The sequence below is a fragment of the Lissotriton helveticus genome, chromosome 4_1 (genome assembly GCF_964261635.1).
Source record: "Lissotriton helveticus chromosome 4_1, aLisHel1.1, whole genome shotgun sequence".
In the NCBI taxonomy this organism is placed as follows: Eukaryota; Metazoa; Chordata; class Amphibia; order Caudata; family Salamandridae; genus Lissotriton; species Lissotriton helveticus.
Genome location: NC_136063.1, coordinates 575,862,990 through 575,879,145, shown reverse-complemented (window position 1 = coordinate 575,879,145; position 16,156 = coordinate 575,862,990). Strand labels below are relative to the sequence as shown.

The window sequence follows — 16,156 nt, the reverse complement described above, 5'->3', positions numbered from 1 at the left end:
AACCTCAACACATGGTTCACGTCCTGTGCTCCTTAAAGCATCACCCCACACCTCTCCCCAAGCCGCAGGCCAACAGGTACACAGAGGACTTTAAATCACAAAGTGTCACTGCAAGCAACTGGAATGACAGTGCTGCCACTCCCCTGACAACACTGACAACACTACAAATCAGCCCTCTGGATCTACCACCAGTGCATCAAAGCCACCATCCACCTATCTTTCACCAAACAGATTCACAACAGCTCAAACTCCATCAAAGAAATCTTCACCATCATGTAGGAATTCATGTCCCCCTTTACCGGCGCCATGACCATCACCCATTCCCAGGACCTCTGCAATCAACTATCCAAATACTTTTTGGAAAAAAACAGAACATTCTACAACAACTTCACCCCTCAACCGAGCCGAGCCTCTCTCGATGTCCTGCTCTCTGAGGATAACAATACCCTGGAAACCAACCTGATCACTAGGCCAGCCATAGCCATATGAAATCCGCTCCCACCATGGGCTCCATCCACTCAAGAGCTCCCTAAGACCTGTGCCCATACTTAATTTTCACCAAAGTCCTCAACCCCACATGCTCAGTTCTCACGCCCATACTAAATGCATTACTCTCCACCACCACCTACCCGCGCTCTCGGAAGCCTGCCACCACCCCACCACTCCTCAGGAAACCCTTGGCAGACCCACTGACCATGGTCAACTACAGGCCCATTTCGTTCCTTCATCAACCAGCTAAAGTCCTGAAAAATCTCATCAGCTCCAGCCTTGCTAACTACCTCAACTCAAACTACCTCCTGGAATATTCCCAATTGGGCTTCAGATCCACCCACACCACAGCACAGAGACAGCCCTCATCATAGCTACCGATGACATCCACCTCATCATGGACAAAGGTGACACAGCAGCCCTCATTCTCCTAGACCACCTGGCAGCATTTTACACTGTCCCCCACCCCTTCCTCATCCACTGTCTCCATGAGGTCAGAATCTGTGGACCGGCACTATGATGGATCAGCTCCTTCCTCTTCAGGTGCACCAAGTCAGTCAGCCTAGCTCCTTACCTGTCTGACACCAACAATCTGATCTGCAGTGTCCTCCAAGGCTCCTCCTGTAACCCCACCCTGTTCAATGTCAACATGGTCCCCCTTGCTAGCAACATTTGGTCACACGTTTTCTGCATCATCTCTTATTCAGTCAACATATAGCTCATTCTCTCCCTATTTGAAGACACTCCCACCACCCCAGCACACTTCGTCAGGTGCATATCTTCAGGAGCACACTGAATGATCAGGGACTACCTCAAACTTAGTTCAAAACCTAAGTAGTTCTAGTTGCAAAGACACTTCTCTCTGGTACCCGAACTCTTGGCCCAGCAAGCTAGGACTGACTCTCCACCCCTCCAATGCTGCCAGGAACATGGGCATCATGTTTCACACCAGAATCTTTGTCCAACCAGGTCAATGCGTTAGTATCTACCCTTTTCCACACCCTCAAACTGCACAGAATATCTAAAATCGCGCCCTATGGACATCCATAGATCGGTCACGCAAGCTCTCATCACCTGTAGGCTTGAATACTGCAATGCTCTTTACATAGGCTTCACAGCCTAACTCGCCAAAAGACTACAAGTAGTATAGAACACAGCCGCCACATTCACACTCAAACTACTTCATCGCACTCAAATATCCAAACACCTCCAATACCTCCTTTATCCCCCATTCCACAAGTGCCCTCTTTTCAATATCCTCACACACACGCAGAGCTTTATTTATTTATCTCTTTATTTTTTAAACTTGTAAAGCATGCAAATGCCCAAAGGCGTCTCAGAGCTACGGACGTGACACAGAGAGGCAGAATTATTGATTAAACAGCCAGGTCTTTATTTTTCTTCTGAAAGCCAACAAGGTTTGGCAAGATCTGATCTCCAAAGATCTTCCTCAGCAACTGTATCCTTTTTCATACCCCATCCAGACACCTCCACTTAACCAGCCTACTCTTCGTCCACGTCCCCTGCATACATCGATACAAAGCCGGAGGTCGTGCTTTCTCCGTCAATTTTCCGTCCAAGCTGCCGCTGGATGGAACGCTCTTCCCCGCTCCCTGAGACTGGAACCCAACTACCTGCCATTTCGCAAGAAATTGAAGGCACATCTATTCCCTAAATAGAATCCCCCCTTAAATATCTCTCCCCTCGCCCTCCCCCTCATCAGGATCACAACCCTCACAGCGCGGGGATGCCCTTGGGTCACCAGGCGCTTTAGAAATCGCTAAATAAATAAATAAATAAATAAATTCTCCTACATCTCCCCCAAACCCTGTAACAAGCTCCCCTACCGACCACTAAATCAGTCCTCGGATTCTGCAAGAAACTAAAAACCTGGCTCTTCCAATATCCTACCATAGACAGGCCAGATCATCGCATCATAAGGCGCCAGGATACTCTCCCATGTGATATAATCGCCCTACAAATCTGTATAGCATAACATGACATGACCAGGCCCGGCCTGCCCTTTTTTCCCGCTGGGCTTTTCCACGTTATATTGGAGTCTTTGTAGGACAGTTTTTAGTGAAGGGGGCCGCTGCTGGCACTTTCTTCAGGTCCCTCAGGAAATTAGAGAAAGCACAGGGGAGGCTTTAGGAAAAGGAGAAAGAAGGAGAAGAAAAAATGAGAGTGAAAGAGTGTGGAAATAAGGAGCAGGGCTGGGTTGAACATTTTTGCCAGAGCTGCTTTTAGCTCCTATTCCGGCCCTGAACATACAGCAGCTGCTCTAAACAAAGCAATACATCGGGGCATTCATTTATGGTCTATGATTCAACATTTATTTATTTATGTATTTATAAAGTTTTATATAGCTAGCCCTAAACACGGTCATGAATGCAGGCTCACTTTGTTAGTTCTGAATATTGCTATGATTTTGTGAAATGTCATTTACACAGGTATCAGCACAGCCCTCTAACGTCTGCATAACTATACCATATTTTATTACAGATATTGAAAAAAATCCCCTCCCTTATTTCTTTCATTACACTTCATTACTCTCAATACTAACAGTATCTCTTTTCTATTTAGTTTCAGATAAGCACCAATTCAAGCCAGAGCAGATGCTGTATCGGTTCCGCTATGATGATGGAACTTACTATCCAAGAAGTGGAATGCAAGAGGTGATTTCCAAGGTATGTTGTTCATTTCACCTGTTGTGTATTTTTGATGTTCTAAGTAATCCCACTCACACTCCCTTCTTCAGCCCACATGGATCTTTTATTTTTGCCATTACCATGCCACACACCCAGGAACGAGCTGCACATCCCCGTCCATCTGCCACTGTTCCTTCTAGGGTGCAGATGAGATGTCAGTGGTGTTGATCTGTTTACATGTGCATATTATAAATATTAATATGACTCTTCACCTTTCTGAATAAAAATGTTATGAGTGGAATTACGTGACTGGAATTCGTGTGTCTCGGGGTAGAGATGTGTAAGGTGAAATCCATTTTAGAATTGCATGCATAGTCCTGGACTAGGCATGCTACAACAACAATACATTTATACAACAACATCACATTGATAAGACGCAATACAAACGTTTCCTAGAACCGCCCCAGGTGAGTGAGAGTGGCAGGAAATATTATGGTGAAACATAAAGGCTCTTGTGGAGAAGAGAGACCCTGTGTCCTCTAGCATGAGGCTCTATAAGAAGTCCTGTCAGTGCCAACTCCTAACCCACTTCACCCGAGGAGTCACTGTAGGGCCTACCCCTTCTTTGGGTGGAAGCAGATGAAAACAGGGAGAAAGTATTGCAGAATATGAAAGGTCAGTGTCATTGTTCCAGGTTACTAAGGGCGAGTTGACTGGTACTAGCAACAATCCTTGTTAACAATGTATGATGATACATGCAAGCACAGTATTGACTGCAACTGAGTATTTGTTGTTTTTACATCTGTTAACACTTTATGCTAAAATATAGTGTTGGTATATACCAGGGTGACTCACTGCCTTTGGGCCCAGGTGATTGTATGATCTAAAACTCACCGTGCAAGTATTTAACCAAAAGAAAATATAATCATAATACATATCTCTTGTCATCCAAGAACTGGCTCATTTTCTGCAGTAGATGCGTTACAGTAAAGAAGGTATCAGTGGGGGCAAATGTTAGACCACATTGGTTGCTACAGCGACACTGAGGGGCATATGTACAAAAACTGCCGCCAACCAGTGTTAGCGGTAGTTAGCGGCAGTTTTCCTAATGCGGCCTATCCCCGAAAAGTATCGCCCTGTTAGCAATGCATGTGAGAAGTTAGCCTGGCATATGATGTCCACTATTCTAGTGGACACTTTGCACCAGTCTAAACGACCCTTATTGATTGTGGTTGTAAAGTCAACCTTATAGACAAGCTATCCTAGTGGTAGCATGGACCAGCAGTCTTAGGCTAAAACCTCAGAGCGCATGTGAAGCAGGCTGTTTTACCAATTATAATCCCTTGAGTACCAAATGAAAGGACACCACACAAGGCATATATCAGGGAGGGAAGCTGGGGCAAGCCTGGAGCAACCAGGCCAGTGGTGTAAATTCAAAGGTTCATCTTCAGAGGGCTCACTGGCCAGTGGGCTAGCAACCGGGAAGACTCATCGAGCTGAAATGCAGGAGCAGACCCCACACATCACTCGTGGAGTGTGGAGGGCTGAGCTTTGGTGCAAATGGCACTCGGGTCTGGGGATTCTCAAACCCCAATGCAAAACTTCGAGGCTGCCTCGGTAGTTGCACTGTTAGCAAAGTACAGTATGTCCAGGGTGTCCGGTCCCACATCTCTCATGTCCGCCACGCGTCTCAGCTTTGCTGTGGATGTGGGTCGGAGTCGGAGAAGTCTGGAAGTCCAGTTCCTGAGTAGCTGAGTCTTCGGGTTCCGGCAGTAGCATCGACAAAGCAAACTGGCAAGTTACTGGTGGTGCCTGTTTGCACAGGGTGGTCACTCCTTGACCACAAAGGAGATGTCTTGTGTCTTCTAGTCGATATAGAACATCGAAGGACCAAGAGTTTGTAATCTAAAGTCATTAGACTCAGCTCCTATCTTTATACTGATTGTAGGGGCTGGAACCTGCTAGGTCCCTCCTATGGGTGGACCCTGAGAAGGGGGTGGTTACACCCCTTTCCCTTTGTCCAGTTTCGCGTCAGAGCAGGGCTGGAGTGCCCCAGCAACTGGTTAGGACCGGGCTATGCATGGCAAAGGCACTGTCTGGAAAAGCATCTTTCCATTCAACCCACCCGGCCCCTATGCACTACAGGCTGTCTGGGGAGGTGCTAGAACCTCCCCTGACAGGAAACCTATTGTCCAGGCCTCTCTTGCCGGAGTTTCGTCCAGCAGCAGGAGGTCAGACTCGTGTCTGTGGCAGCAGCATCCATTTTGTGATGCTGAGGCTCTGTTTAATTTAACCGGGTAAAGCAGTAACTACATCTCTTTTCCCTCTAGAAGGGTGGAATGCTACCCCCCGTCGCCAGAACAGGCGGGGGGGGGGTAGTATTCCAAAGTGTTTGACACCTTACACAACATGTTTTGATAAAGCCAAACCAAAGTTAGCATTAACCGCGAGGCTTATAATGCACTTAAGAGTATATGGTATGGCTATATCATAGAACAGCTATAAGGAGATGGTTCCGAAAGCTGCAGAAGGGCTCAGCTCATGCTAGAGCACCCTCTCACATAAAACCAAGCACTCTGCCTTCAGGATTGTCAAGGCCTGCCATAGGAGTGACTTATAGGTATATATGTGTCTGTATATAAGGGTAGATATAGGTATACTATATCTAAGTAGGAGGTGATTACACCACCTTACCCAAGCTGAGTGATCAGCCTGTGGTGTCAGTTTTGATGGCCATCCAGAGGTGGCATAATACATGCTGCAGCCCCTGGTAGGACTTGGATGCACCTATGCCCTGGGTACCTATGGTACACTATACTGGGGATCACAAAGTTGACCCAATTCCCAATCAGGTATGTACCTAAAGTACATGGAGTCCATTTTATAGGGAGAGCAGATAGCCTGGGGCCCTGAATAGCAGGATCCCAGGCCAACTAAGTCAAAAACAAGCTAAACACTAGGCAAAAAGTTGGGGTAACCATATAGTCAGATATCCACCTTACTACAATGCATTTACAATATGTCGCTACATGGCGATATTTTCAGGTAGCAGCGGTGAAAACTACCGGTAACACTAGCGTGAAGGCGATATAAATTCTGACGTTAGCGGGCTAAAACTGATGAAAGGCCCATTAGGGGCAAAAACAACTCACGTTAGTCAGCCCAACTGGACTTTTTTAGCCTCTAGAGGCAAAAATAGCATATTAGTCCACCTCCAATGAAAAATAGGAAATAAAACCAATGGAATGCTGAATGGAGCAGCCAGGGCCAAGTGCAGCACAGATCAACAACCCCCCAAGCCTCCCAACAGCCAGGATGACCCGCCAGAGACCCAGGGGAAAATGAAATTCAGGGTTACATCTAAGAAAAGAGGCGCATCTCACTGCAAAACCATTCATGCATCACTGGTTCATTGCGCCGCACTCCTTGCAACACAATTGCATCCAAAACCTTGAAAGCGGGGACAGTCCCCAGGGCCCGGAGGCCTCGCTGGGTGTGCTTCTGGGACCCGAAGTGGGATGCGGAGGTGCTGTGGAGTCGCTAAGCTGTGGCGGTAGACATTGAGGTGCGGCGATTGCCCTTACCTGGTGGTGAAGTCTGCCAGGTTGCATGGAGACACATTGCTGACCTGTGTGAGAAGACCGCTTTGCGCCCCTTGGAGCTGTGAACGGTAGAGGCGCTCCTGCACACCAACGTAGGGATTTCTGCATTGCATACTACGATCCACCACTACACCGGGGTGCGCGGAGGAGAATACCAATGGTGGGCGGCGCCTCTGCATCACAGGCCAGATGATGTTGTGGAGGGTGATGCCCCTGAGGTGCACCAAACATGTGTCGCAGGAGCGCTGCAACTTCACACCTGCGGGGGCCCTGTTGCATCACCTGTATTGGGAGGTTCCCCAGCGGACTTGGCTGCGACTGCTGTACCCAGGCTTGTGAAATCACACCTGGCTGAGGCTCCTGCTGGCTGAGTCACAGATTTGGAGAGAGTGTAGCAGATTGCACCACACTGTCAATGTCCAGGTGAGGAGAAGGTGGGACACGTAGTGGTGGAGGCACGGGGTCGAGTCGCCCAGGCCTAGCACCTTTGGGTGACGCACCACCAGGGCCGGCTCATCCGTTATGACGAAAGGGCATCGCCCGACTGCTTTCAAGCTGTGCAAGAAGAGTAAAAATAATAACATGATGTACTCAGGGTATGTTTGCTTTGCGGGCGGGAGGGGGGTTGGGACTGCTCTACTCAAGGAGCAGGACAGGGGTGGAGTGGTATGCCCACTCAAGTGCGCAATGACTGTTTGGTCGGCCCTCTCAGACTACCCAAAGCAGTCATTCGCACTTCCCTGTTCGCATTGCAAGCTGCATTACATCCTGCGTGGAATCCATTTCCCACCCCTTTAGCCCCTAGCTGGACGCCTTGTCATGGCACTCAAGAACAATCACAATGCTGCCTTGTGATTGGCATAGACGAGGGAGCATGGTTGCCTGCTTCCTGTTCCTGGAATCAGACTCAGGTGAGCAGGGGCACAGAAGACGTGGGACCCGGCCATGCGCAGAGGGCGTACCACTGGTTTGCCAAAGGCAAGCCCGCCTGCGCCTGTCTGGCCTTGGACCACATCCAGCACCATCCAGGAGGAGGCATTGCCAATGTCTACAAAACCACACTCTGAATGACCACGCACTCTATTGACCCAACAGTGACCATGGAACACCTCCACTTCCAGATCCAGACCAACCCCAATGCCATCCTCTGCGGCACCCTCATCTACAGGCCCCCTGGGCCATGGGCCCCCTTTCATCGATGCCATTGTAGACCTCATTATACCCCAGGCTCTCCCATTCACCGACTGCATCCTACTTTTGAAACCTCAAGTTCCATCTGGACAACGCCAGTGACCAGAACACCATTCCCCTCCTGGAGAACCTCACCAACATCAGACTCAAGCAGCTAGTCACTGCACCAACCAACACAACTGGACTCACGTCTTCTCCGCCAGCGGGAACTTCAACTACAGCCACACCACCATACTCTCCTTCACCGACCATCATTGTGCACATCACTTCTTCATCATGCCCACCGCCATCATCTCCTCCCCTCGCAGCTGGATCAAGGCCACTGAAGAACTTCTCGTCAACTCCCTCAGCACCACCACTCTGCCAACGCTTACAGATGACAACACCACAGCGCACAGCCACCGCCGAAGTATCTCCAACTGCACCAACACCCTGCCATTTCTCAAGAAAAGGCCAGGCAAACAACACTCCAAGAAGGCCAACTGGTTCACTCCCGCCCTCCACTAGTCCAGACGCCCTGCAGACGTCTCAAGAAGTGATGGAGCCACAACATCAATCAATACTGCAACACAGAAACCTTTGCATCATGACGCAAGGGTGCCTACGTTGGCACACGGCAGCCATTGTGCGCCATGGTAGGGATTAAAGAAAGGGGGCTTATTCATGAGCCTCTTCTGACAGTTTCACCCCACCAGTGCATAATTTTGCCTAGTGACGCATCTAGGCATATGCCTGACCTTGTGAAGGCTTGTGCCACATTATACCTGCATCAAGTATGATGTATATAGGGTCGGCTTTCCCATGCAGCAAAGCCTCATAGGAGTGGCACAGTGAAATCCATCAGATTTCACTGCGACAATTCTAGGACGCCACGGCGAGGCAGGCATATGGGTGACGCAGTGCCACAGGGATAGGCTGGCCCCATGCATAGCTGGAGTTGCGTCATGCTGGTGACACAACTGCAGCAATGTGTGACTTTAGCACTGACAGATACGTCAGGATTCCATCAGTATCTGTCATTAATTACGACATGGAGCGCTGTACAGTGAATACAGCGCATCCATGGTGTTGCAAGAAGGGCGTAGAGAAAAGTGTTGCAACACTTTTTTGTCGCAGCGATGCAACACTTTTCATGAATGAGGCCCAGGATCTTATTGATGGTGCGCATTCCTGCCCTGTAGTTTTGTCGCAGGGCAGTGCAGCAACATTCCGTGCAGCACCAAAATCTTCTGTAATGAGGCCCTAGGGTTTGCACCAATTTTAAGACCAGCTATTTTCTGGTCTTAAAAAAACTGCCTCTAACTACAGTTAGAGGCCGTTTTTTTGGTTTTGCACCATACAAGGAATTCCTTGTAAATATCGCGAAGTGGGGTTAGCGGCAGTTTTTTCTCGGGAACACCTACCTTGCATCTCATTTTCGCTAACTCCTGCTAACAGAAGTGGCAATCTTTAAAATGCACATTTTCGCCGGAAAACTGAGGTTAGAGGCAACTTGTAATAAGGCGATAAAAAAATAGCTGCCATAACGTCAAAAAGTTGACGCTACGGCAGCGTTAAGTCCTTGTACATATTCCCCTGACTGTCTTACTCTTAAGCTGGTCTCTCTCCTTGTGCCGTCCTCTTCACCCCAATACGAAAGGGTGCAGCCTTATAGTTTTCATTTATGCTTAGCAGATCGTTAACTCCCAAGCCAGTCGCATCATCAAAGGTGCCTTCCACCACTTCAGACATCTCCACTTACTGATTATCTTGCAGAAGAAGGCCTTGATCCTTGTAGTAGCAATGTCCAGCTTACACTACTGTAAAGCCACTCACAAAGGATTACCTGCTAAGATGACACGTGAGCCTGAAAGTCTCTGTTTTCTCACCTGGAATTCCAGGGTGCTAAAACACCGACCTAATTTTACCTGCTGGAAAATACCACAGGTAAAATCTCATGAGGTGCAGGCAGCAAGCACGGTCTGGCCACCGCCCCAGACCCTGCCCGCCCCCTTCACTGGCATGAATGAGCAAGGAGAGCTCCCGCCACAAACCCATAGCCTCGTCTGTGCCCTGAAGCCCTCTCCAGCCTGCTTTCCACCATCTATGCTTCACCAGTCCCCCTGCTTTCATTTACCACCTGCGAAATGCAGGCAGTCAATGAAAGTATATTTGTCTATGGAATGGGTAGACTGCATGCGGATATAGACCCAGTAATTCTGATTTAGCGTACTGTTCTCATTCTGGGTACATATACTCACTACAGCCAAATTTATGTGTGAGATACGAGCTGAAAACATTAGTTCCAGCCACACAGTAATCATGCAAATAAATCTGGCCTCCTTGCTTTTGGCCTTTTGCGCTATGATCATATTATCAACTTCTGCTGTGAAAGCTCTGCGTTTTCTTCCAGAGCCAAAAAGAATAGTACTCAAAACACCATGCATTGTGCATAATGTTCTCACCTTTTAAATAATGCACACAAGCATAGACTTACCACGTGCCTCTGCTGGAGAAACAACATAAACAGCCCAAGTCGTAGTTAGCCATATATGCCATGAGCCAGATCTCTACATGAGCAGAACAAACAGGAAAGGAATGTACTCCCTCCTTCCTGCAAACAGAAACAAACATAGGAAACTTTGGAACGGACTGAACATGTGGATTTTTGAATCAGCTGATTATTTTTGTTTCCCTCTGCTTATTTTGTCTATTTATCTTTGCTTTCTGGTGGTCATTGAGCTGAACGACCTTTAACACCACGCATCGTGTGTACATTCATTAGATTCCAGTTCCAGTACATTTGCTGCCTGGACCGGTCAGTACCCACTCACTCTGCGGCACACGAGTGGAATTAAACACAAATGAAGTTACATTTGTAACCTTTGCAAGTGAACCAGATCAAGGAATGAGAGGAATGAGTGCTGGGTCAAGGTAAAGAAATCTTGTGGTGACTAACATGAGAAGATAACATAGATGTGCAGAAGACATGCAATGCTTGACCTAGAGCACCAGCTTCATCTGTACGCAGTGTGGAAGAGAGGAAAGGACACGTACACTTTTGGAACCCGAGTCTTTCTGCTGCTGGAGCTCTTTTGTAGAGGGGGCAAACAGTTAATACTTGTGCATATTTGTGATACATTCTGTGTAAAGACAGAATACGCCGGCAGCCAGCCTACCCATCATACTTGAATGCTGAGATCGTGTTAGGGAGCCCAAAGCTCGCAAACCAGGGAGCTCAACGGAATTGCAGAAACATTTTGGGTAACAATCAATCAGTCAATCAAGAGTATTTGTAAAGCGCGCTACTCACCCGCTTGGGTCTCAAGGCGCTGGAGGGGGCTGCTACTGCTCGAAAAGCCAGGTCTTGAGTTGCTTCCTGAAGGAGAGATGGTCCTGGGTGAGTCGTAGGTGGGTGGGGAGACTGTTCCAGGTCTTGGCCGCCAGGTAGGTGAAGGATATTCCTCCGGTGGTGGTTCTGCGGATCCGTGGGATGGTGGTGAGGGCAAGGCTGGCTGAGCGGAGCTGGCGGGTTGGCGTGTAGAATGTGAGGCGGTTGTTGAGGTATTCGGGGCCCAAGTCGTGGAGCCTTGTGTGCGTGGGTGAGGAGTCTGAACGTGATCCTCTTGCTGACGGGGAGCCAGTGCAGGTCCCTCAGGTGGGCGGAGGTGTGGCTGTGTGAACAACAGCGGGTTATTCAGTTCTCTTCCTTATGTAAGATCGTCTGGAATCACTGGTGCTGGAGGATAGATAATGACGTTATGTGGAGAAGTATGAATACACTTGAGGCATGCTGCAGAAAACACAATTTGAACAGAAGCATATCTTGAAATATGGCATCTAGTATCCTCACACTTTCGAAGAGGGTACATCATGGGAACACAAAGCAAGAAACAGCTATGAAAGTGAAGCAACAAGTATCATGCTATGAGCAAACATGCTGTATTCTGTTGGAGCCTCAGCTAAGAAAAGCATATTCTGTACAGTTTGCATAATTTCCTCCCTGCGTTCTGTGGACTTGTGTGTGATGAACTGACTATTAGAGCAGTTAAAGTGAGGGTATGAGCATGGGGGGATGTTCTTGATATGATGAGGCATGCAGTGTGTCACATCGTGCTGGACTGTTCCTATTGGAGTAGAACCAAGGCTAATGTAGATAGGCTTGGTCCCTGTCCGTGTTGGCACAGTGAGTTTTAAATAAGTTCAAATTTTAACTTTGCACTGTAGAAATAATTGTGTGACCGTGCTTTTATAAGTATATTTGCTCCAAATAACATGAGGTAGTGGCCATATTTATTTTCACTGCCATGGTATAAATAGATATGTGTGTGGGTGTGTATCTGACTTTGTTGTGTTATCCATGCAGCAGCAATTCCCAAGAGGCAGGTACAGCCTTACATTGGTGCAAGTTTACTTTATAGTTAAAATGGTATGTCGTTGATGGCAGGAACTGAAACGCTCCTCACACACACACACACACGTGCGGGCTGATTAGGATGGCAGTTGGACCGCCACTGACAGGCCGTCGGTGGCGGTCTGGCAGACATCCAGCAGAGTGGTCTGATCACCGTATTATGATGTGGAGGCAACGCTGTGGGGATTACAATGGCGCATTCCAACTGCCTTTTCATGGCGGTCTGACCGCCATGAAAAGGCAGCCAGAATGAGGCTTTGGGGCCCCTAGGAGGGCCCACGTTCCATATGGGACTCCTTTATGGGGCCAAGGGTGTACATTTGGTGCCCTCTAAACATCCATGGCCGTTGCCATGCATTGTGTGCTAGGCACCACATGGTGCCTGGCAGACGGTGCATGGATGTCAGCGTTGTGATTGGTCTGAGCTCCGTGGATTGGCGCTCAGCCAGAGAGTGGAAGACTGGGCATGTTCTCCATGCAGGCTGTAATGCAGCCTGCATGAAGAACATGCAAAGTGCGCATGACTGTTTGACGACCAAAGCGTCATGCGCACTTGGAGTGGGCAAACCACTCCTCCCCAGCCCTGCTCCGTGAGCAGAGCAGCCCAGCCCCAACCCAGCTGAGCAAGGGAAAAAATAAAATGAAATGATAATAACAATGAGTTATTATCATTCTTTTTTCTTTGACCTGGTCAGTGGGGCGATGCTCCTTCGCCTTAGCGAAGGACCCGCCAATGGGAGGTAGTAACTGATTTGCAAAGTGGGACTCCTTCCCTTGAGTTGGTAGCCTCGGGAAGAGTTTCCCTGACACCTGATGATTTCCCAAATTACATTTTATGTTTTTTAAATCAGCACCGAAACCATTAAGAAGCATGGGATGTTTTAAAACATTTAAAAAAAAAAAAAAAGCTTTCCATTTGGACATGCAAACTTAAGGATGGGGTCTGCTCTCACTTTGCAGGCCACCATCTCTGTGTTTGTAGCCAATGACAGGGGGTCGCAAATTACAACTTGTCTAATTAATATTCAAAAGGCAGGCGGTTCTGTGACCTTCTCTGCCCGCGAATGGTAACTTTGCAATGCGACCTATTAGTACATGAGCCGCTAATTGCAAAATGAGAGTCAGTTCTGAAAAAACGTGTGCATTTTGCTGCCAATGTTTGGAATGGACTCTTAGTATATCTGGCATTTGATTCTTCACTATACGGTCTGATTATGAATAGAACGTTTTGTCTTCTCAGTTACCACTGATATAAAACGGAAATCAAACTGGGTCAAGTAGTATCGCACCTATCTTTATTAACTAACCTCTCAGATCACCAGTTTCTTCTCTGCTGCAGGTGCAAGCAGCATTTCTTCTGCTAAAATGTGTTGATTGTTGGTGCCTTTTTCCAATTTGTATCGTGTGGGTATATGGTTTGCTGACATGCAACTAGTTTATATACTGTTTGTAGAATTGCATTTATTCGTATAGAGTTGGCATCTTTTCCTCTGCAGGAACACTAAGCAAAAGGAAACAATTGCTGATATGATCTGTGGTTTAAAATCATTATCTTCCACCGTGCATTTCTTTTACAGCAAAATGCGTATAGATTCTTTTTTTGTGAGTTTTCTTTCACTTTAGGAACTCTTAAAACATAAAACCTCGTACGTACTTATTTGGTGAGATTGTCATCTGCACAGTGACCCAGAGTTTAGGCACGACGTGGACTATAATCCTCATGAGCATTTTCGAAATGAGACAATTTCAAGAGGAACATTGTGAGAAATTGATTTTTAGGCACCATCAGCCTCTCTCTGGCCAATTGCCAGATACATGCCTACCGGATCTAATGAGATCACTGGGGGATTTTATAATAAGCTTGTCTAAGGGATGTACGGAGAGGTGTCTGAAATCACAGATGGGCCATTTACAAAAACAACGGTTCGCGCAAGAGGACGCTTTGTCAACGTGCAATCTTTTCCCAAAATACTTTTTCCATCTGAATCAGTGCTTAATCTGTAAAACAAATGCCAGGGCTCTCGTTAGGATGCACTGCAGCTTGAGCCACACATTGCGCCTGCCAGCACTGCCAATGACAGTAACAACAAACTACTAACAATCACACTCCTACAATTGCGACAATTCAGACTAATACAGGCCCCCAAAGCTATAAGGACGACGTGGGAGGCAAGTAATAGACATTTTTAAATGTCCATTGAATTAATATTTAACTGTTGTTTTGATCATCTCTTAAATTAGCCAAACAGCGTCACTTGTGGAAGATTGTCACAAGAACCAGTGTTGACATTTAATTGCCAATGCCGAGCACCGGACACCACTGGCTCAAATTAAGCACTGGTCTGGACCATTGATATCAGTTGTCGGGAGACAAAGGATGCAGAGCATATTGTACATTTGCTAACCTTTTGATGATCATCTAGGTGCAGTTGAGGTCTGATATCTGGCTACAGCCTGGTGTGTGTTTAGAGCCTCAGACTAAGGGAAGGTTTTATTATAGTGCTGCGTTGCCCTTGCGCCAAGCAAGGGGGCATAAGGATGACACAACCCTAAAGTCAGATTTATCAAGCCATGGAAGGCCACCCTGCATGGCTTGAAATATCTGGAGTAATGCAAGGCAGCAAAAATAACTGCCTTGCGTTACCGTGCCCCTGGAAGGTATTCCATGGGTGGGGCGTGGGTGTTCCCACGCAGCCATCTATGTATTTTAATGCATTCCCAGATTTATCATTAATGGTAGACCTGGGAATGTGTCAAAATGCTACGCCTCCCCTGGGGAGGTGTAACAAGGAGATATATCTTTATTTTTCCTTGTTTTTTCCTCTTTGTACATGTTCTGCATTCTGCACACATAGAAAGGAAAGGAAAATGCATCTGTGGATTATTTTTTTGTGCAGGAATGTATCCCTTCCTGCATACAAACAACCCTGCCTGCAACGCAGGCAACCTTTTAACATGATGCAAGGGTGACAGTATTGGTGCCAGGCAGCTAAAAGTGCACTAGCACAAGGAAAGGACAAGAATGTGCTATATAATGTTAAATATGGATCATTCCTGCCCTTTCCCTTTCATACACTGCAGCAAGATGGCTTGCTGTGTTGCGCTGCTTGAAAGTATGATACAGCTGGGCCTATGATTTCACTCTGTACAACATTATTCTTCAATGTTTTTGTGTATCATTATTCTAGACCTCAATTGACAATTTCACAATCATAGGTGAAAAAACGCCTGGAGCATCTCTTTTTGGGGATATCTTTCTATGTGCCTGTTTTGCAAAGTCCACTGATGTTGGCTCCAGGCCCAGGTTTTCTGAGAACAAAGCCTAAAAATCTTCATCTTGCTAGTCATCTCTCAAGTCAGGTACCCTGAACAGTAAAGGAGGCTGGTTCTTTACTCACTCCTTGACTGACTCACTAAATCACTCATCACGTTATCTGTCTGAAAAATAGAACATACACTGTCTATATGTTAGTACTGTGAATATCTAACACAGTTGCTAGGCACAATGAGGCTACTCCAAAAACAAAATCCAGTGTCATTTGAGGTTTTTTACTGTCAAAGAGATAACCATGTTAAGTTACCATGATAAATCGTGTTAACCCGTTAGAATCATTTATCACTTTGCCACCTGCAGGAAGCCGTCTTAGTCTTGTGTAGCAAGATCAAAACTGATCACTGGCAGGTACCTATTTTAACATGTGGGGTCGAATCACAAACAGGCATTATTTCATGTCCCTGGTGGTAAGTTAAAGCAATCATTGGCGCAAACACCTTTTATCACCATATTATGAAAGTACATTTCTGGAGGTAGTAATGTTTGACAACTTTGTTTG

The 16,156-nt window shown here is 47.0% G+C and overlaps 1 protein-coding gene across 1 annotated transcript in view; it reads left to right on the top strand.

The window, feature by feature from the left end:
- PREX2 (phosphatidylinositol-3,4,5-trisphosphate dependent Rac exchange factor 2) overlaps window positions 1-16,156 on the top strand; it is a 1,276,790-nt gene that overhangs the window by 516,524 nt on the left and 744,110 nt on the right. Inside the window, exon 13 of the mRNA XM_078687188.1 lies at window positions 3,073-3,176. Coding sequence (XP_078543314.1) covers window positions 3,073-3,176 — 104 coding nt within the window. The remainder of the gene's footprint in view (window positions 1-3,072; window positions 3,177-16,156) is intronic.